This window comes from Manis pentadactyla, chromosome 12 (assembly GCF_030020395.1).
Source record: "Manis pentadactyla isolate mManPen7 chromosome 12, mManPen7.hap1, whole genome shotgun sequence".
In the NCBI taxonomy this organism is placed as follows: domain Eukaryota; kingdom Metazoa; phylum Chordata; class Mammalia; order Pholidota; family Manidae; genus Manis; species Manis pentadactyla.
In genome coordinates, this window is record NC_080030.1 from 105,802,068 (window position 1) to 105,825,364 (window position 23,297).

Sequence of the window (23,297 nt, forward strand, 5' to 3'; positions counted from 1 at the left end):
TTGGCCTAGAGCCATATATAGATAATAAATAAAAGCATATAATACATATAAATATTATAATAAATAAAATATAATCTATATAAATACAAGTTTAAATTATATAAATACATTTTATATATAAAATAGATATTTTCATATATATAAATTTAAATTATATAAGTATAAATATACAAATCTTAAAAATAAAATACAATGTAAATATAAATAATTATACATATATTTAAAGCCTTGATTGAGTAGGGGTGCTATTGAGAACGCTTGGGTTCTGCTTTTCCTTGGGCTCAGTTCTCCCAGCTATAGCCCCCCCATCTGCTAGTAAGGGGGTTGGACTAGTTAGGGGGCCCTCAAAGTGTGGCCCCCTCCCGTCCTGGCACACCGTGAGGTCCCTGCGCCCTATCCCAGATGTAGTGGCCCAGGTTCGGGGTGAGGACCAGCACGTGGGTTTGATGGAGCGTCCCAGCGGTTCTGATGCCTGCCCAAGTTTGAGAACTTCTGGACGAGTTGCAATCTACATAGTCAATCCGCTCTAAACTTCTCTTATTCTGTCCCCTCCTGAGGAAAACCTCATGCGACACCACCCCAGAAGGACTGGAAGGGATTTTTCAGCAGCCGGCTGCTTTCGTGAGAGATTGCAAGAATCCCTTTATGATCTTTTAAAAAAAAAAAAAAAAACTTAAAAAAGGGAACAATGAATGCTTGGTGATGAGAGGACCTGACAGTTCTGCGTAACTGAGTGATGACAGTGCTCTCACAGCTTCAAATCAGCACAGCCTCTGTGACGGGCGGGGCAAGCGCGGGACTGCCCCAGTGGGAAGGCCAGCCAGAGCTGGGGTGGCTGCAGACTGCCTGACCCCCAGATCGTCCTCACCCGGAAAGAGAAAGCCCTGACGGCATGATGAAGGACACATGGAGCAAGGGGACACCGTGTCAGCCTTTCAGAAGGACGCACACTTGGAATTACGGGCAAACAGTCCTCACCTGCCTGACCTCATTTTACAGATGAAACCGAGGCCCCAAGAGGTGCCGGGAGCTGCCCGAAGTCCTAGCATTCTCGGGGCCAGATAGACCCTCCCTCCTTCCTGTGGCCACAACTCATGCGGTCCACGCTCACAGCATGCAAGTGGTCACCATGGGGAGACAAGAAGGCTATTAGTTCAAAACACAGTTGACCCTTGAACAACGTGGGGGTCACGTGCTCACAGTTAAAAATCCACATGTAACTTTTGACTCCCCCAAACCTAAACTATTAATAGCCTACTATTGACCAGAAGCCTTACAGATAATATAAACACCTATTTGGTATGTTATATGTATTATGTGCTGTATTCTTAAAGTAAGCTAGAGAAAAGAAAATGTGTTTTTTTTTCAAATTGTCACAAATCTCCAAGAAATTTTCTAATATATTTATTGAAAAAATCTGCAAGCAAGTGCACCAGAGCAAGTTTAACGCCAGCCTGCCTGTTCAAGCGTCAGCTGTGCTGTGTTGACTGTTGGCCGCGGGCTCACCTGTTCCTTCCTGCGCCTCGTGGGGAGCCCCATCCACCCGAGCGCCGGTGCCCTCCGCCCTCCCGCCACCCCAGAGAAATGCCCACGGCCCCCTTCCCCTGCCCGCCCTCTGCGGCGGCTTGCGGAGGTCAGGGATGGCCCCTCCCTCTGCCCAGGGGCTGCGCCCGAGAGCCGTGTCCCGGGGGCCCCCAGTCCTTCTGCGGGAAGCAAGCGGGGCCTTGCAGAGGTTATGCTGAAGGTCAGTATCAGATTTAAATTTTTTTCTTCTTTCTAGAAGATGCCCTCGTTATATAAGTACTTAAACAAAAAGTAGAGTATTATGTTGTAATATTCTTACTAGCAAAACCGATCAACCCCAACAAGGACGAGGTTTGGAAGAGATCAGGTGAGAACAACAAACAGCGAGAACCGCATTGCAAAGGGCAGCTAGGCCCCCGAGGTAACCGAGCTATTTTGGGAGAAGTGACCCCAGGGCAGGCGGGCGTCTGGCAGCTGTTGCCTGTGCCGGGCAGCTGGCGCCCTGAGGGTCAGGCCGGCCGTTCCCCTGTCCCGCGCCCGCCCTGGGACCACGTGCTCGCGGTCTCTGCACAAACGGCACAATTACAGGTAACCACCAGGGGGCGCGAGCGGCCCCCTAGGCGTTCATCACTTGCGGGTAAACATCCAGCAGAAATGACTGTAACCCCTTTGCCCTCGAGGGTCCCGTCCCCTAATAGCAGTTTGACGGTTGTGGGCCTTGCATTTATCAGGCGTCAGGTAATTCAGCTTCGTTCAAACCACATTTGGCTCTGCTGGCTGTCATGCAAGGACTTGGGGCATAAAGTCCCGAGCCCCGGGCTTCGCTCTGCTGCGACCTGTCCTGGGTGCTGGCCCCGCGAGGGTAAGTGCTACAGGGCGACACGCGGCCGCGACAAGCAACTAGGGGCGGGAAAGTAGAAAGGCTTAGCGAGCGGGAAGCTGGGACAAGTGTCTCATGACAGCACGAAGGAGGGGCTGGGCAGGCTTGAAGGTCAGTGGGGACAGCTTTGTCCCTAGTAAATAGCAAGGAAATACGAATGTACAGTTGGCCCTTGAACAGCATGGCGGTTTGGGGCGCTGACCCCACATGTAACTTTTGACACCCAAAACCTTAATACTGCTGGACTTACAAATAACAGTCAGTGAACACATATTTTGTACGCTGCATGAATGGCATATGTATTCTTGCAATAAAATAAGCTAAAGAAAAGAAAATGTGTTTTCAAATTGTTGCAAATCTCCACAACATTTCCTAATGTATTTATTGAGAAAAATCAGGGTATAGGTGGATCTGTGCAGTTCAGGGTCAACTGTAGTGTCTGATGTTCTGCATCCAGGGGTATAGCTACACAGAGGCAGCGGGTGCAGGCACCCCTGGTACCGTGAAAACCACCCCGAAGGGGCAGAGAGAAGGCCTAGGCGTAGCCCAAGAGCATGGCTGGCAAGAAATTGGTCTGGCAGAGTGGTGGGGGGACCACGCAGGTGCCCCGACCAAGCATGTGCTGGGGTGCACTTGCACACATGTGGCCGTGTGGCCTGGGACCAGCCACTGCCCCCTCTGCACATCCCTCCATCTGAATGGGGATGTACTGCGTGTCCTGATGCCCCCTCAGTGCTCTGCTGAGGGCCCTGATACTGGGAGGCTACGGGAAGGGCTTGTCACATTGAGCAATGATCTGAAGGGGCTTTGCAACCTAACCAAATGTACTGCCATGGTGGCCACGGCACAGAGCCAGCCACGCTGGGGTGTAAACCCGTGATAGCTGAGGGTGGGACACTTGCGGTGGGAGGGGCAGGCCTTCATCCTGGGGGCGACCGCCGGGGGAGGCACAGGCCTGTCAGGCTGATGGGCTAGCACGGGGTGCGCTCCGAGAGAGGGGAGTGGAGGTCTCCGTCCTGACTGGGGTGCGTGGGGCTGAGGCTGGACCTGGAAGGGCCCTGTGGTCCTGCTAAGAGCATGGGCTCTTTTCTGCAGGTAAGGAGGCCCCATCGCAACTGCAAAGATGGCCCCAAAAGGTAATGAGAGCGTCAGAAGGTTGTCACCTCTGCAGCACTTCAGATGGATGGTGATACACAAGTTGGCTGGAAAGGCGAGGCCGGAGGGAGAGAAACAATTTGGGGCTTGTTGCAGAGGCCCAGAGATGCAGATGCTTAGAGAAGGGTCATCTTCCTTATTTCATTAAAAAAAATAATAACACCCATGTTAATGTAAAGAACATTTTTCTTGAAAAATAGCTATTTTAGAAAACCAAAAAGAAAAACAACAAAAGCAGAAGGGGAGCATCGCTTCACACCTTGGCAGAGCTTTTCAAGGTCCGGCTTCCTACGAGACGTTTTGGTTGAAATTTGTGAAAAAAATCTGGCCTTGCACAGACACGTGGTTGGGGAAGGGAGGAAAATTTCAGTAGCCTTCAGAGGTAATTGTGGATGTTCTCGGTACTACCAGGAAACCAGCAAGAGCTCGTGCTGAGAGGTCAGAGGCAATATGGGTCAGACACCACGTGAGAGGTCCTCTCACGCTGCTCTACTTGAACTTGGAGTGGACCTTTTCCCCATGCCATACATGGCAACATCATGCATCAGTCATTTAGAAAATCTTGGCTTACTGAGTTACTCAGATTTATATATCTTTTCAAAATAAAGGATCAAGAAGTCATATTCATTCACCACACACACACACACACACACACACCTTGTGAGAAAAATCCTTATGTATTGGGAAGCTGTCAAACTTGCAGTGCTGGATTCAATGGATAAATCTGATCTTCAGCCTAGAACCTTCCACTGAGCTCCAGACTTATTTATCCAATGCCTACATGACATCTCTCCACTATCCCAAAGGACCCTCCAACTCAGAATAAGGAGAATATTCTGTCTTCCCACTCAACCTAGTCCTCCGCCATGACTCTAAAAGTGACCAATAGTAATCAGAGGCAGCAAGCTTTGACACGCCCCCCTCCCTCACCACCACACCTGCCCCCCCAGATCCATAGCCAAGCCCTGCCAGTTTTACCTCGTGGGGGGCCGTAGCCACCTCTGTCTACAGAAGACCCCTGAGTGGGCAGAGCTGGAACCCTTAGGCCTCAGAGAACAGACTTAGGTAACAGCAAGTTGCCCCAGAGCTGGTTCAGCAAGAAGTTCAGGGCTCAGACCTGAACTGTGGGTTTAGGTGACATGGTGTGCATAACATGAAAGTCCCCATGGCCAGGATTCTCACCTGGCCCTGGGTGGCTAGCTCACTGCATAGGTGTGGGCAATACGTCATTACTGACTCTATATAAAGAGCTCCGCCCAGTGCTCTGGGCATGACACGGTGGTATGGCTGCAAGGCTGCAGGGGAGCAGAGACGAGGACAGAGGCCCAGAGGCAGAGACCGGCTTGCTGCCTGCAGACTCACTCTGAGTGGACGGGATTCTAGTGACTGACCTGCCACCGTGGGAATAAAGTTGGGTATAAACCCTTTCACCCCAAGGACGTTCTCCTGTCATTTCTTTGGTCACACTGAATCCATAGTGAACTTGTCCGGGGCTGAAACCCATTGGCAAGACACATGGCTTATTGAGCAAAAACAGAATCAATTCTTTCCATGGACTTACAAAATGCCCCTTCCATTTGGGTCTAATCTTGGGACAAGTCTGTGAGGGGCCACGGAGCCAGGATTTACTGCCCAGAGCGGGGCCCTCAGGCTCCTCTTCCAATAGCTGGGCCAGGTGACTGAGAGAACGGAGGTTTGTTTCTCCAAGAACAAGAACCCACCACGGAGGAGCCCCAGGGCAGACTGCCTCCCTCCCTCGCGGGGCTCCTTGTGCTGTGCAGACTTGTAAGACTAGAAGGGAGCATTCAAGGAGGTTGAATCAAAAGCTGAGATCTATTTATCGCCATGGTGAAACTCTCAGGCTTCTCCATTGCTGCACAGCCCCAGGCGGCCAAGACGGCAGGTGTTTGGGATGAAGTGGGTCGGGCCCAGGAGCGCCCCTGGGCAGGTCTGCTCACAGCACCTCTGAGGGCAACGGACAGACCCCAGCCTGTGGGCCCGGAGCCCAGCACCGCAACCACAGGTAAGAGGAACGACATGAACATATGCCTATTTTCCGAGTAAGAAATTTATTTGATCAAATGACAATATATGAAGATATTTTAAACTATAAGGCTCTATTCAGACAATACATAAATTTATTATAAAGTAAATGTTATCAGTGTAAATGGCACCTAAAAACAGAAAGGATACGTCTCCTCTAAACGTGTCTGCACAAAGCATTCATAAAATTCTCTTACACTTTAAAACCGGGTTGCAAGCAAAGCAGAAACACCTGTAAATGGTAGTTAAAGGCAGGTTTCTTAAATGACACAATTCGTCGTTATAACAGGCTCTCCAGGGTTGCTGGCCATGAGAAAACGTGCCGCCCCGCCGGTGGGTTGGGGGCCGGGGGGGCTGAGGCCATGGTCACGCGGCAGCGCAGCGTTTCCTCATCAGGATTCGCTCTTCCGCGGCCTCAGCCACCTCTACTGAGCAGGTGGGAATTTGAGATCACTCTAGCTCGGGATAATCAGAAAAAGAGTCTGGGAAAGAGGGAAGGAGGGGAAACTGAGGCATGGCCAGGTCAGGGGTTTCTGCAGAGCAGCTTTAGAAATAAATGACCAAGATGAAAAAAAAATAACAGCGAATCCTTGGAGCTGCACCTTGGGGTGTGCAGGGAAGGGGGCACTGGACCCCACAGGTCAGGGGTGCCCCCCATGCCCACACGCTTGCCTGGGCGCACAGCACAGCAGCAGGACCATCTTCTGCACAGGATAGGTCGCTGCCTGGATGCACCCGGGGCAGGGCAAGGTGCTGGTGGCAGAGGACAGAGGTGTCCATGATTATGGGGTACGTGAGCCCCCGGGAGAAACGGGAAAGATCCCAGAAAGCAATGGATGGTAACAGAAAAATAATTACATGGCACCTGTAATTGCTAATTTAAGGTTTATAAACATCATTGAGGATCTATCTAGTATCTGTGCTATTATAAATATAAATATTTATGAGGGCTTTCAAAGTATTACAAATGATACGTTCTGGTATAAATGTTACCCTTCCGATTCATACGACTGCTGTTACATTTAAATGGAGTCAATTCTGGGTTCCACACAGAGTGGTTTTGGCACACTGTTTTCTGAGCCACGGTCATGCAGCTTAGCGAACGCCAGAAAACACAGGAAGCATCCTATCGGTGGCTTTGGCAGCAAACATGTTTTCTGTTTATGTACTTATACAAAGCTACACTTGTTCGTTTCTATAAATGAATTTAAAGTCATCCACAGGAACTCTTACGCTTAAAACCCTTTTCTGTTTTCTCATCTATTTCTCTGCTATCGAGTCTACGAGCAAGAGGGGCTCAGCCGCTTAAGGCTCTTTTCCTCTCAGTTTCACCGTCTTCCTGAGAGGTGTGGATTTAAAAATACTTTCCTGCCTCCCATTCAGGCTAAGTGGCTCTTTAAAGATCCCTAATCTTGAGTTTACCATCTCCCTTATCAACGACACCAGAACGTGGCTTGTATGTCTGAAGTGTGCTTTTAAAAATGTTCGTTCCCCGCATGACCAAAAATAACCTCCAAACACATCCAGGTTGATTGTAGAGGTGAACATCTCCATTGTCTGAGGATGACCAAGTGACACAAGTCCAAAGATGAGACCTGGTCAGGGAGCCCCGAGCTTCTTCTCGGGGCCCACAGAGCAGTAAAAATGCCTCGGCAGAACCTCACACTGTTTTCTACTCGGGGAAGGATGTAACGTCTAATTGTGCTTTACAGCGGTTTTGTAAATTAGCCTTACGCATGTGTGAACTAAATGGTCCGCATGACCGAGCCCCAAAAGGTACAGGAAAGCAGCACTAAAACACCATCGTGGTAGTCAGCCATGTGATCTCGGGCACAGAGAGAGAGGTCCACCTTGGGTGAATTTCAACCTAATGTATCTTCACGATCTTAGAGCCAACGCTAAGTCGTTCACCTCTGCTTCTTTTCCCCAAAATAAATTTTAAGAGAGTGCTATGTCAGCAAAGTAGAATTGGCCTTTCTATTGCAATGTTAATAAGCCAACATTTGATAAAGATGCTAAGAGCTGGATTCCCGCTCTGTGGCAATTTTCTCAAGGAGGGACCTAGCATGTAAATTTAGCTTAAGTGAACTGCTAAAACAATTAGCTTCAAAAAAAAAAGGAATTTAAGAAAATGAGGTGAGTGACCCTAGGCCAGTTTGTTTACCTTCTCGAGCAGAAATCACCTCTTGGTGAGAGATGCTTCTTTTGGCTCAGCCTACCTGAAAATAATTCATTTAGAACTTTTCTTAGCTATTGAGTACAACAGGGGGCTGACTCTCAGGTGCTCCTAGTGGATGAAATAAACAAACATCAGCGGGGCATGACGTGGCATAGCCAGTCGCTGGGCGCCATGCATGTGAGGGCCAGTCACACAGACCAGACTGACCCACGGTTTAATCGGACTTCCCACTTCCCCAGCCACATGCCATGATTCCTAAAACACGAGTGCAGGAGAATAGAGAGCTCTGGGATCGAGGCCCTCAGAGCAGCGAGGCTGGGTGCCCAGGGCACGGCCTGTGGTGAACTGTCCGCCCCCAGGGCCGTGTTCCATTCAGAGCTCGGCGCTGGGTACCTGCACCCGTTGTGAGGAGACACCTAGGGCTCTGGACGAACAGTCTTCAGAATACCGGCCAAAGAAGGAAGTTGCTCTTCCAGTCACCTCGTGCTGTGCCACGTGCCCAGCCCCCTGACTCTCCTCTCCTCCCAATCGGAGTGGGTGGGACAAGGTGGCTGCGCATCACAGCTGAGCCGAACCCCGCTGAAGGTGGACGCTGAGCCACCTTCCTCTGTCACCTTCCTGGGGTTCTGGAGAGTTCATACATAGCACGACAGATGGATAATGTGAGCAGAGTCTGGTGAATTTTGCTCACTACCAGGCTATCTGCACAAGGCCCAGCCAAGTAAGGTGACCTAGTGGAGAAATGTGTCTGGCCTGGGAGAAAAATAAACACCAGCCAATCATGTCTTTCTTTAAAATGTCCCCAGAATCAACCGAACAAAGCCTGAGATTCCCTGCCTTAACGTCACCTCAACCACAATTTCAAACTGACAGTGTTTGTGAAAACTATCAAACAGAAAACCACATCACCGTGGCGGAGAAAAACCGTGAGGAAAGTGAGCCACAATTTGGAAAGAAAAAGGCATTTGCATTGACAGAGCGCTAAGATTTTTTTTTTAAGTTAAAACAACCGTATATCTAGAAAATACTGTGAAAATACATATCTCAAAATAGAACTAGGTCTCGTCAGAAGGCTCAGGAAAACAACTGCTTTATGCTGGCCTCTTTTGGGGGCTTTGCCCATTTTCCTGCCCTCAGACACCACCAGCACTGGCTCAGGGCGACCCAAACGCCATGAGGAAGTGCGGGTGTTTTTCAGGGTCTCCGCGAGACGGTTTCCATCTTGGTGCCCCGACGCCCTCTCCGATCAGGGCCAGCGATGGACTTCAAACACGGTCGGAGACACAGGCTCGAAGACGTCGTCATCTTCCACCCCTTCCTCTATTGGTCTCATCTTTGCAGACGCGCGCTGCTGCGGGGATGACACATCTGTCCGGGACACAAGGAGGTACACTTAGTGTGCAGCCTGCCCTGACGTCAGTGTGATGTCACACTCACAGGCCCCAGCTGGGAAACAAACGTCTCTGGGAATCGACAGCTGGTACCGAGAATGCAGATGCCCTAACACTGTATTTTCAATCCGGCCTTCCAACAAAGCAACAACGGGAGGAAGTGACTCGCCGTCATGAGAACCGATGTGGCACGTACTCCACGGCCTGTGCCTGGATGACGGGAACGTCTCAGACACCCAGTCCCCAGAGGGCTGTGCTCAAGTGTGTTTAGGACTCAGATTGCATGTTCCTGCGTTAATGTCATACATGGTTACCCAAGTCCCTCAAAAGCTGATTCGACTCCGAATTTCCCGAGGGACTTTTCTGTTCTAAAACTGTGGAACCTACCACCATCTGCTCCACCACCTGAAAGCGCAGGCTTTGCTGTCACCTGTTCAGCCCCTCCCTGGACTGATATGGGAGGGGAGGGAGGGGAGAGTCCCTGTGCAGGGGGGGAGCTGGGGAGAAGGCACAGCCCCAAGGAACAGCGGGGCAGGGGCCCTGTGGGGCTTTGCAGACGCCCTCAAGTCAGAGGAGCCGGCCAGTAAATGGCGCAGCCATGTCTCTCATTTACGCATTCGCCGCATGCTTATTGAGCATCTACCGGATAAGGGACACCATGCTTGATGTAGAAAAAAATATTGTCTAAAAGTAAGAGGAGAAGTCATTACAATAGGTGCACCGGCTTCTCAAGGTGCCTGATGAGCAGCTCACGTGACAGGATAAACCTAAAATCCCCTACATACAGTTCCCACATTCAAGGTCAGGGTCGTCTGCCAGTGTCCAGCCCCCCAGGCCTGTGCTGCCCTCAGGCAGGGCGGAGTGGCACCCATCAATCAGCCCGTGCTGGCAGCTGGGCCTGAGGCTGATAAAGGCAGATGGATGGGGGACACCCGACTCCTCCGAGACTTGGAAAACAGCGAAGGAGAGCCCCAGGGTCCTAATAAACCACAAAACAGAATAGCTGCACAAAGCGGATCAGGGTCAGTGGTGGACCCCGGGCAAGTAGCAGACAGCGGGGCCAGGGAGGCCGGGGGCGGGCAGCACGCACAGGAGGCAGGAGCAGAGGCCCCGGAAACAGTTCACAGCGCCGCTCTGCTGCTCCCGAGCTGTGTGACGTGCACCCCATCACTGAACCTCCCTGGGCCTCGGTTTCCATATCTGTAGAAAGGAGACATTCCCAGAACCTGCCTCACTGGGTTGGTGGGAGGATTTAACAAAATTATCATGTAACGTGCTTAGCAGGGTGCCGGGCACATAGAAACTGTCAGTCAGCGTCATTCACCGTGAGTCGCACAGTCACTGCCTCACATCTGGGGAAATGCCCAAGGCAACACCACCTTCCAGCACAGGAAGGCAGTAATCACGCAGGGCTGGACCCTGGTACAGCCATGTGTCTGCGGTTCAGACACGGAAATGGCTCACAAACAGTCAGAGTGACTTAAAATATTGAGGTTCTTGCAGGACAACTACAGACACCAACTGTAGACGGTAAGCCTGTGTTAAAATAGCCCCAGAACATGATTCTGTCCCAGAGTGGGTCAGCACAGACCCTCCCAGGCCCCAGGCGGGCTCTTCACCTCTTCGTGCAGTGACACCGCCCACCCCCAAACACAGCCTGTTCGCATGCCACCTCCTGGGCCATCAGTACTGCCCGTCCCTACCTGTGGAATAGGAACAGTAATAATGCTATCTACTTGTATGGCTGTTGAGGGGATTGAATTAATGTTTATAAAGGCCTTAGATCAGTGCTTAGGATGTAATAATCACCTTGTCCATGTTTTTAAGTCAACAAAGTGAGCGCATTAATATGGTTTTTGGAGGGCAATGGCCTAGCTAATTAGAAAATATGCTAAAATTCATCATCACCTATAGGAATGCCAAATAAAGGAAAACGGACTTTGGCTAGAGTAGGGGTTTGTGTTTTCAGTCTAAACCACCCGAGTGCAGTAAAATTGTCTGAAACAAAACAACAATGTCAAAGCCCTGGCTGCCATCACTCGTCTAGCCTGGTTATGACTGAGCCTCAAGCAGTATTAACATAGGCTTAGCATTTGCAATCAGATAAACCTTAGAACAAACAGCAAGATGGCATGTGTAAGAGCATTATATCGAATGAACAGCGTACAGCATTCAGACCTAACTGTCGGATACACAGAGTGGAAACACGCCCAGTTTGTTCTGACTGGGAAACGGGAACCAACTGGCCTCTAGATTCTAAACCCACCCATCAAAGCAGGGGTGCCATTCTACAGGGTCCTGAGGCTGCTGTCTACCTTAGGGCCAGAATGGCAGCATCTGACCCTCTCAACGACCTCTCCAGTCACTGCATCCACCAGGGAGGAGGGGGAGAGGACCCGGCACAACTGGGAATGACCTTGTGAACACTTCTCAAGAGCTGTCCGCTTCTTTGGGAAAGAATCTACTCTGTTTTCACTTTCTCTGCCTGGGCAAAGGAAGTGCTGTGTGCTTACCAAGTAACATTAGCAAGAGAGTAAACCGGTCCTGGGGTTACAGCCAGGGTCCCCCACTGGGCCCCCTCCCCCTTCCAGCCCAGCCTCTGGCTGACTCCCTGCCCCCCAGGCCTCTGCAGCAAACACCAGCGATGGTTCAGGCAGCGCCCTACGGATAATTATATATGCCTGTCTGGCGGTTCTCAGCTTTTCCCCTCCCTTGACTTTATCCATGTTTACTACTGGCAAAGGAGCATTCCCAAATAATCCCTCACTTTCCACCAAAAATAATGAAATGTTAAGCTTCTTGGAAAGTCTTGGGTTAAACCTACTGTTGTTAGATTAACTCTCGTGTGTCTTTTGTTCTCCTTTATCTGGAATGTGATAGCAGCTTTTTAATTTTTAACCCTCTTTAATCCTTACCAGTTCAGTGACTAAGGTTCAGCAACTGAACGCTGGGATTTTTGGGTAACAGACTGACAGTTTTGTTATTTCCTAATTATAATCAGCACTGTGCACAGAAAGGACATGGCTGGCTTTTGTTACATCTGCACTTTCTAAATATCAGAAAAAGAGAAACGCAGTATACATCCATTTTTGTATGACCTGTTTGAAACATAAGTGTTTTATCTGCTGAATAGTAAAGCTTTGCCCTTTGTTCTGTTAAGTCTCTTGGGATCCTGGATAGAAGCTGTTCTTATCAAACACCAAACGGTTAAGTCCATTCTCTGGTACGAGCTACACATTTGGTTTCATATGCTACTTAATTCAAGTAAACTGAAGTATTTCTAAAAACAAAACAAAAAAACCCCCAAACCTCCCTGCTTTTCAGATGCAATTCATCTTCTCCTGTCCTCCCTCTGTTCTCTCCACCTGAAAGGGTCTCTCCACTCCCTCCCTCCCTCCCCAGCAAGCGCCTGCCCATCCCCCAGGGGGAGCTCAGGTCCCACCTCTGCATCTTGGGCCTCCCTAGTTCCTCCCCCGGGGCGGCTCTCTGCTCCAAACACCCCGGCCCCTCCCGCTCTGCGATTCCCTTGCCCACGAGGCCCCTCCTTCCTCCCTGATTGGGAAGCAAGCACCCAGAGGGCTCTAATGCAGCCGCCCCTCCGTGCAGCCTCTGGGAGTACCTCCCACACACCCAGGGCCTTGACAATTACTTAGACGTGAGAAAAATCCCTCTCCGAGCCTCTGCCTGGCGCTTTCAGAGAGCTGATCCCGACCTGGGAAAGACACAGGGCCACCAAGTGTGATCTCTGACCGGCCAAATCCCCACGCTGCCAGTGGGCCCCCGTCAGCATTCCTGCAGGGCAGGCAGGTCTGGGGCTGCCAACCTCACTGTGTCTCCATCACGTTCCCCGGGGGAAACTACTTTCATACACTTGCCCGACTGGCCAGAGCTTACAGAGGGCATGTGTGCACGCCCACAAGCCCACTTCAGGAGGCTCGCCGGTGTCACCACCTGCTACAAGTTCTCATGCCATCAGCAGAAAGAATCGCTGAGGGACAAGGTGCTAGAGGTGGGCTTAAATGTTGGTGAAATAAAAATGCATCAAACAGTCTCTGAGTCTCTCCTGTTTCTCAGGAACTTAATGTACTTTTCAGAGCAATTCAGCCTCACCACATCTACACTATTACTTCTATTTTTATGCTCAGAGGTGAAAACTAAGACAACCTGGACAACCTGTGGGAAAAAAAACAGTGGGGAAGGTGCCGTGGACTCAGGCCTTTCTCACCAGGAACATTCTGGAAGGATAAACCAGGTGGGCTTAACAGCCCTTAACAGAAGCAAGACTGAATTTTTCTGCTACAATTCTTTTCACGTGCAGAATTTCAAGCTTGGTGGCTGAGTCAGAGACCACGAGTCCGCAGGTCCCAGGTCCCAGAACAGCAGTACCTTGGTGCTGTCCACCCAGCAGATGCTCTGCAAGGCACCAGGGACTCGCCTGGCTCATAACTGCCAGGAGCTACCCCGTGCCAGCTGGCTGCCTGTCCCCCCGACAGGAATCAGAGCTGCAGAGAGGGTCTCCTCTTTTTGCCAGCCTCAGCCTGGGCCTCCTGTACCACTGAGGGCCACGTGTGACAGCCACGGGCCCTACCTGGGAACCTGCCGCTGTCCCAGGCAGGAGGAAGGCAGGCTTCGTGGAGCGAGGAGTGTACCTGGCCCCCGACCAGTGCTCCCCACCTGCAGCCACACCCCGAGGCCGTCACCAAGCGGCCAGGCAGCACCGTCGTCCACTAATAAGTCCAAACGCGGTCTGGGATGTGCACAAAAGCGGTAGAGAGCCTTCTGCTTCAAGGGAACTACTCTACATTTCACAAGTTGAACATTAATAAAGTCCTTCTACAGGTTTCCCTGGCTTTTCATTAATCTTATGCACTGATGCATCATCAGAAATTTGCCCACAAGGCCCAATACCTTACTTAGCTGTGAAGGGAGGAGAGAGGAAGAAACAGATTTTATATTTTCAAATAACTTTTGCCCCTCAAGGATGTTACTATGAGGTTCATGACTTCTGCATAATACTTTACCTTTCATTTATTCCAAAGCCTAGAGGGGCAAATAAACCCACACCTATAAAGTTTCCAGAAAACTGATTTTTACCCTTCTTCTATTAAAATTCTTTTTATAGTTGGGAGACAGAAGTGGTTAACTATATATCCTTTGGCATTTATTATAATCAAGAAGAGATAGTCAGCATTATTTTTTTGCTGTTCGCTATTATCATCTTCTAATTGGCTCTGGCTACAAGTTAACACACTTATTATAAAAGTATGTAAAATAAATAGTCTCAGACTGAACTGCACACCAGACGTATCAGGTGTGAAATGGTTAAACAGTTATGTGAAGAGTTCCTGTTGCTTCTGGGATGTTTCATATTATACCAGGTAGCAAAAAAATCTGCCAGAAAGGTTTACACGTCCCTTCCACAGATACCAGCGCGGTGAGATGGCACAGACAGGGGAACAGAATCTGCCGGGACACGCACCACACTCACGGGGTGATCAGGCGAGAAACAGAATTGAGGCACCAGGCGGCCATCCTGAGCTCAACACACAAAGTGCGGCTTTGAGCAAGTGTCAAAGACAGACAATTAGAAGTAAGAGCCCTGAGCTGGGTCACACAGCGGACACCTCTCCTCACGCCTGATCGCGGGTGATGACACCAGGGACACTGGGGGGTCAGATCCGGGAAGCAGACCCGCTCCAACAGCGGCAGGTGCCAGGGCCCAGGTGTGGGCAGGATCTGGCTGTTAAGGGTCACTGTGCGCCCTTGGGTCAGTGCCTGCAAGCCAGGGGCCTCCGTGCAGGATGCACTTGGGGTGCCTCACCAGGCCCTTTCTGTCTTCTACGGTCCAGAGTCAAGAAGCACAGGAAGCCCTTTCATACACCAGGGAGATCTTTCATAGCAACCAGTTAAAATCCAGCACCCAGAATAGTAAAAAATTGGGTAGAAGTGCCTTTTGACCAAATTCAGTTCTATTAAGCTTATTTCTATTTCAGTGTGCTTCTAATAGCGTGAGGGCCTGAGGGCCTCTCCTGGCCAAGTAAAAGTAAACAGACATATTTGTTCTTAAAACCAGAAAGGTCACACCTGCTCCAGAGAATGAATAAGCAACCCCAAGTTTGATCCTCAAATGAGTACCAGGATATGAAATTTAAGTGACTTTTCTCTCTGCCTAAGAAATGCCCTTTTTAAAAAGGGATACACTTCTGTAAACTACTATCCTACAAGGGTTTATCCCCCCTTTTCTGCTAACTTTGATGACATTTTTTTCACTCTTTTCAAAGTGTTCTTGTTTTTATTATGCTTAACCATCTGGCCAACTGCTTTACCAAGTAATTAAAAACCTTACAAGGGTTTAGAATTTTAATTGGACTGTATAGTTTTCAGTGTGTAGGGATGGAGAAGGATTTAATGGCTTCCTTGCTGAGGAGCAACATCATCTCTTTCCTGCCTTCGCCTGTGTATGTCGTAAGATGTTTTTATTTATTTATTTATTTTTTGAGAGCAAGGTACAGGCTTTTATTTAGAGATATAGTGAAAAGACAGAACTCCCAGCTCACGCCAGGAGGGGACAAGAGAGTCCCCGTAAGATGTTTTTAAACAGAAGAAACTGAGTTTGGATTGCAGCTTTCTGAACAATTATGCGGAAGGGCAGGGACGGGCTTTACACCTAATTTCCCTTAGAGAAACTCAGCACACCGGCATCGAGGGGCTCAAGCACAGAAATGCACAAACCAGAGCAACAGGGAGGCTGGAGGTGCTTAGTGGTTCCTGAAAAGAGGTCTCTCTGGCCCAGGGGTTGTTCTCAGATCAACTGACTTCTCAGGTGGGTGGCCGGGCCCTGGGCTGCACGGTAACAGCTGTGCGCGGCCGGGCAGCAGGGAGAGCCCCTCCTGGCTCACAGAGAGAAAGCTTGGGGGTCGTGGAGGTAGTAGGTACACTCAGGAGAGGAGAGGGGGCAGCTCTGGGGCAGCAGCTGTGCGAACGACTCAGGGAACAACCCGCTCAGGAGGAGGGTGGATGGCTCTGGGGCAGGTCTCTGAGGAGATGGGGACATGAAAGAGCAGAGAGACAAGACACAAAAACTGTGAGGATGAGGAAAAGGAAAGACAACTAGAAAGACCCACGAAAAGCTGTTATGAAAAGGCACGGCTCAAGTGTGAGCAGCCACCCAGAGACTTTAGGAAGAAATGAATTGGATTGCAGTTCAGAAGCCAGAAGATACTGAAGAGAATAAGATGGCCCCAAAGCCAGGCTCCACAGAAACATTGGGGAACACAGGACGGTCAAAGCACAAAGAAACCGAGGCATGATTTTTATGTTGTATATGGAAGGAGACTCCATCTGAACTGACTAGGAAGAGTCTCCTCTAAACGGAACAGGAATCAGGACAGTGGACCCCAAAAAAAAGAAATATGGTCACAGCCCATAGCCTGGTTCTGGATAAAGCATAATAATGTCAACATTATCCATTTGCTTTAAGCTTTGCAAAACAACCCATACACAGCAAGGAAGACCTAACTGTCTACAAGAAAGTTGTTACAGAGTGTTTAATACCGCTGAACTGTACACTTGAAAGTGATTAGAATGGTAAATTTTTTGTTATGTGTTTTTTACCACAATAAAATTTTTTTTTAAAAAAAGAAGAGAATCTATATATTATCACCCTTGATTGTTTAAAAGTTAAAGAAGAGACCCAGACCAGTCTGAAGGTGGAAGGGGGAAAGGATAAGAAAGGGCGGAGAGGCTAATGATCTCACCTTTAAAAATGCTGCAGACGGACAAAGAAATGGAGGCCCAAGCATATGACTTAACGTCACAAAGGTAAACAGTGAAAGAATAAAAAAACAGTGACACCACCAAGCTGAACAGAAGGGGAAAGAGAAGTTCCCAGGGAGCGAAGTTAGTTAGGCTGATAGGTAGTTAAGTGGATACGGCAGTACAGAAGGACACGTTATTTCAGCATTTTGGACAAAAGCCGCTCCAATGTGATCGCTCCTGGGAAACAGGTTGCAGGGGTCAGTGATTTTCACTGAAAACAATTTGTTTTTACGATTCGATATCTGTGTGTATCTATTCACTTGATAAGTTTTTAAATTTTTGATGAAAAGTGTAACTATAAAATCCCTGTCATGTATAGATGGGAAAGCGGTGTGAGGACAGAGCGGCTGGAGGCTGGTGAGGGCAGGTTCTGGGGTCAGAGCACAGCCCCCACTGGCCGGGGGACCACGGACCCAGGAGATCTGTGTCATATTCCTCAGCCCTGAAAGGGGAAAATGCCTCCTCCTGAGTGTTCGTTAGGATCAGAGGAGAGCACACATGGACGTGGACAGGGTGAGGCCGCTACAGCGGAGAGTGGGGAGCCCCACGCGCTCACGCTCACATGCGGTGCGGACGCCTGCGAGGTAAACAGCAAAGCACAGCTTACGGCAAATCAACCCTCCAGTGTTTCAGGGCTGAATGACCTCGACCCGGTCACTGACCCCCAAGCTGTGCTTCCCAGCGGCCTTGGTCCCGCGCAGAGGGAGGAAAGCTGGTGTTCACATGAGGGCACCCAGTCCATCGTGGCCTCTCCTGCCCTCCTGTCTCACAATCACACTTCCAAACATGCAGCTCAAGTGAACGAAGCAAACAAAAGGGGAAAAGTTAAACTAACTGGGCTACTGAACAGATCAGAAGCAAATTTTGTACCCATTTGTTGTCCCAGCTAATGCAGTGGGTGCACACTGATGCCATTTGAAAGACGACCTTGAGAAATGCTGATATGGGTTTTAGAGTCCAAATCTGTATTTGAGTCAATGACCAGGGCAAACAGTCTATAAGTTGTTTACTTAGGAAAATACATAAAGTAAATGTAACTTTTACAGAGCAGCATTGCTCGCGATTCTGTAAGTACGTGCACGGCAAAGCGAAAGCTACGGAACACTAACTCCCTGGAGAACATTACTGGACGGTTTTAAATGTTCCTATATGGAACCCTAATACAAGGAATAAGGCAAGATTTTTCATTGCAATGGGAATTAACTGGTCTATGAGAACCAATTCGCGGCCCTGCTCGGTCACCATGAAGGACGCTGGAGGGGAGGTGTCTGTGGGGCGGGAGGCGGGTGGGGAACCAAGCGCTGGGTAAGCACCTCCTCCCCCGAGCAGCCGTGGGCTGCCCCGCACAGGCTCGCCTGTGACTGTGCCTCCCTGGCACAGTTGCCAGGTTCAAATGCAAGAATGGGAGTGAGAGGGACCTGTACACTCGAAAGCACTAGCCAAATGCCATGTGCATTTTTCTGTTTTCTTTTTAAAATGCAGACATAACATAGTTTCACCAGCACGGGCTTTGGAGTCAGACAGGATTCCTAGGTTGGTCTCCCAGTGCCTCTCCCTGTGCAAATGGAAGGAGGCCATCTGCTCCTCACAGTCCCAACTTCCTCATGTGCCCACTGGGGTAGATTGTGTTACTGTCAAAACACCCGCTTTGCCCCCCTCACCAGGCCCCTTCCTGCTCAGCCCCTGTGGCAGGATGAAAGGCCCTCCTGAGAAGGGCGGTTCTGGCCAAGTGGCCTCTTCGGTCCAGTGAACATGAGTCCAGGTGGCACGTGCCACTTCTACGCAGGAGCTTTAAGAGCCACCGAAGGATCCAGCACCTCTGTCTTCCCTCTGCCGGCAGTGGCCCAAACAGCAGTCGCTCCTCAGGCACCTCACAGGCAGACGACAGGGGCCTGGAGCAGCGCCCTGCGTGGGCCCGAGCCAGGAAGCCCCCTGCGTCATTGCCAGAGGGCCCGGGACCTGTGGGCTGCATTGTTCAGCCAAAGCTAACACACCCCCTGCAGGACTGCAGTGAAGATCAGGTGTGATTCTGTAAGGGGAACATTTGAGACAAGGGAAGCTATTGCTCATAAAAGTGTGTCCTTCTCCCCGTTAGCCTCCCTGAGGCACAGCTGTCCCCGTCTGCACATCAGAAATCAGGAGGTAAGAAGAGTCTAGTCACGTGTATGAGGGACCTGCTCACAACGTGATAGATTTTGTCACTTCAGCCTAACTGTCCTACGAGATCGGTTTTGTATTCTCCATTTTGCAAGGAATGTTAATTTGTAATATGGAAAAGAAGAGGACATACTGACGGGCCTGACAAAGAAACACAAAGACAGCCTTCAGCAGTTCAGAGCTAAAACCTAAGTCAGAGAAATAAAAATGAACTAGCTTTTAATGAATCACACGCCATGGTGAATTAAGTAATTCATAATGAGTACAGTGCTCAAGTTTTAACGTCTTTCATGGGACTGTGGGATGTGAAGCCAGAAAATTCAGAAGGAGGGCTGGGAAGCAGTTATGACATTGATTGGCTGTGCAATTTACACACACATACACACTCAAAAATAGGCGCACATGAGTGGTTATATACATTTGTGCCAATATGTAAGATTTTGCATAATAAACTTGAGGCTAAAATAAGTAAACAACTTAAGTAGGTTGCACATCTTTTTAGTACAGCAACGTACAATTAAACAAGGACACTGACAGGTAAAATGCAGCGTTACATTTGAGGGCAGTGCACCTCTGTACAAATGCAGAAGTATCAGTTATCTCTGCAGGGACGGCTATTTGGATTAAAGTCATAATTCACTATAAAGAGGAGGAAAGGACCCCGACCAGGACTTGTGGCCAGACCCATGCCTGTGTGGAGACAGGACAGTTCCTGTGAGATTAGAAAGGTCATGCAACTTACTCCAAGCCACACAGCTAATAATTATTAGAGCAAGACTTGAACCCAGGTCTGAAGGTACAACATGTGTGATCCAGCCACTGAACACCTGGAAATGTGGGTTTTGAGGAAAGTACAGTACGAACGCTCATCTTGAAAGCATGTTTTCATGCTACTTAAACACTATATCCTAGATAAACTTTTTCTAAAATATTATTTTACCTCCCCTAAAGATTGATGATACAATAAAATTCTACAGAAAAACATAACTAACTTTAAGAAAAGCATCTGAACATACTATACATTGCTTATTCTTGGTGTTTCTTAAGCAAGACTGAAGAACTGAAAAGAAAAACTAAAAAAATAAGCTATTCTATAGGAAAAATAACTCACATACAATATTTAACTGTAATTCATCCTTCTGCTGACCTTTCTCAGTAATCACTTTACATGTAATTAAGATGGTTTCATTTGCAAATGCTTATTAACCACAAATGGTTTCCGTGAGGCAGATAATGCATTTGATATGCTAGTAGAGTGCAGAGTTTGGTCAGTACTTAACAAAAAGTGACTTTGGGATAAAATACAACCATTTCCAAGGTCTCATTTGTGGTGTTTGTGAAATCTCCTAGGTCAGCTCTGTGTTGGAAGCTTACACCAACGATACGGCCTCGTCAATTCCAGTCTCTCCTGACTACCCGCGACTTAAAATCCTTAATCCAATTCATCTAAAGCAGCCAAAGTTGTAAGATCACTTACACAAACATTTAGAATTGTGGAAGGTGTATCTGTATTTTCCTAAGAGTTACTTTGGATTAACGTACAATTGGAAATATTAATAGGTTTCCGGTTTATGTCCTGGGAGAATGCGTCTGCCTTTTTGCTATTTCAGATGAATTTGTTCAAAGTTCTTAATATCCTCATTCGTGGAATAATTCTAAGCATTAATTTGAAGCATATATTCTTAAAATAATTGAGTTTCTCTCATTTTACTTACTGATCTTCATCTGTTGTAAGTGTTACTTGAAATGTAAAAAGTCTCGGACAACCTGCACGTGGTGGGTGTGTGAATGAGGCGACTCCCAGGGTTTGTTGAGAGGCCCCTTCATCTTCAGGAATATTCTATTACTTGGTCACCTTTTACCTCTTCGTGCTCACACTGAGATAACCAGCCAGCAATAATACCCAGTAGTTATTTCCCATCATTTTTGACTCATTTCTAAGTCTAGGGTTTCACTCGAACTAAAATCGTGAAAACAACGAAACTGAATATCCAGCAAAAGACGGGCTCCTGGGCACTATTCCAGAGAACCAGTACTTAAGAATAGTCTGTGGCAAAACAGAACTAGAAATGAGAGTTCTAAAAGCTGGGCTTTAGCTGATGTGCAATATAGAAAAAGAAGAGCTAGGAAAAAACCTGATTATGTTTATCGTTACCTGTAGGTTGCCAAATAGTTATAAAGTTATTTTTCTGATCAAAGTTATCACGTATCAGTGACGTGCGTCAGAGTCCCGGAGTATCGCTATCAGTTTTGGGGTGACTTACGAAGAGAGGACAGGCTGGAAGAGCCCCGCAGGAACTGCTGCAAGCCGTCCTCACTGCCGCTGGAGCTGGCTATACTGTTCCTCATCTCCAGCATGGAGATCTGTGTGCAGAGGCTGAGCTGGTGTTCCAAGCCTTTGGCCTTCTACAAAGTAAAGGGGAAGATTTCTGAGATCTCTGGGTCTTAGGTCATGTGAGCTGCATTTACTTTTCCTGGATTTAAAACACCACTTGGTACACAGTAAGAGCCCAATAAATGTTAGCTATGATTCTTCTTATAAGCTATTCCTATAAATGCAGTATAAAAATGTAATATACTTGATAGCCTATTTATGAATCTGAAAAATAATAAGCACCACCTAATCTGATAAACTGCCTAGTCGAGATTAGTCATAATCCCTGGAGAGTGGCGCTCACCACAGAAACCGTGTTTGCAAGTTCTCCTCAGTCATCACTCTGATTTCCTTCTAAGCACATGTGGGAACTGATGGCTGAAGACCTACACGGCTCTGAACTCTCTAACTGAAGTGCCACAGGGTCCTGCCCACGTTTCCCTTGTCTCTTAGGACTGGACCAGAGGGTGTGCAGAAGTGGACACACCATGGTTAAATGCCACCTACCTGCTCGCTGGGCTTCCTGCCTGCAGCCCACACACTGCCCTGCACCCCCCCACTCCTCCGGCCTCCCACTCACTCACCATCTTCCTTAACTTCTTAAAAGACCCTTTAGAAGGAGGCTGGGGGCTCCTCACCGTAAGTGGAGGTCCTGGACATTTAGAGATACCTCACTAGACAACGGCAGGTATAATAATTACAAAATATCTCCACCCTCTTGACAATGATTCCCTGAACGGTCTCTAAATCACCAGCATCTCCATGTCACTGAACATACACGACTGATTAAGGAAAATTCAGGAGAACACAGGTTGCCTAGAGGAAGATATATCTCACTATACATACTTATTTGACAAACTCATTCACAAAAACACTTACTTTATCATTTAAGGTGGGATCATTCAATGAATAGAGCTTATTTGTAATGTCTTTTCCTATAAGATACCTAAATATTTCATATAGGAAAGGATCTGATTCCAGGAAGTAAGTTAACCTTTCTCTTGACCAGCATAAAAATCTGCAGTTATCGTCTGCCATGATGGTGACCTGCCGAGGGGACAAGCAGAGAAAGAGAAAAGTGCAACTAAGTGTCTGAATTATGACGGCAGCAGCCTGGGGGGAGGGAAGAGTCGAATAATGAGGTTTATATTATTACAGCAACGATTTGTCCTATCAGTTAAATTAAAAAGTCCATACACAGGAGCTTCTGCAACTATGTATAAAATTATGTTTAAATCCAAGCAACCTGCAAACTAATAAATAAAAGCAAATAATCCACATCTTGATGTCGTCTTTCTCTGCGAGGTCTGGTGACAGAAGAGTGACCGTTGGGTCAATAGCCCTGCTGTAGAGTGTACTGGACAGATGTGCCCCCTGGACATACAATTCATGGATAAATGTTTCTTTACACCGGATCATTACAACGGGTTTAAGAATACAGCTTTAAGGAGAAGAATTGGGCAAAATTTACGAGGCACGTTACAGATGAGAGACCTTCCGGCGAGCCATCTCGGCCGACACATGGGAGGAGAGGATGGTTTTAGGGCCCAGGATGGTTCCGGTGAATGTGGCCGGCAAGGGTCCTTCTGCAGGTCCTCCAGTCACAGGTGTTTCCCGAGTGTGACCTTTCAAGGCTGGCTCCAGTGTAGCCCCAGGGGGACACACAGACCCCCCAGTGAGCTCAGGACCCAGAAACCACACCTTCTCCTCCAGTCCTGTTACACAGGGAAGTGGGAAAGCACCATAACTGCACGACACAGCTCGTGTCTCCTTGAA

The 23,297-nt window shown here is 48.5% G+C and overlaps 1 protein-coding gene across 2 annotated transcripts in view; it reads right to left on the reverse strand.

The window, feature by feature from the left end:
• Nucleotides 1-5,609: 5,609 nt before the first annotated feature.
• The window catches only part of BVES (blood vessel epicardial substance), a 32,950-nt gene continuing 15,262 nt past the window's right edge, over nt 5,610-23,297 (reverse strand). For both annotated transcript variants that reach the window (XM_036902868.2, XM_036902869.2), the window contains exons 6-8: nt 22,401-22,568; nt 21,412-21,553; nt 5,610-9,149 (exon numbers count right to left, since the gene is read on the reverse strand). In XM_036902868.2, coding sequence (XP_036758763.1) covers nt 9,028-9,149; nt 21,412-21,553; nt 22,401-22,568 — 432 coding nt within the window. In that variant the 3' untranslated portion in view covers nt 5,610-9,027. The remainder of the gene's footprint in view (nt 9,150-21,411; nt 21,554-22,400; nt 22,569-23,297) is intronic.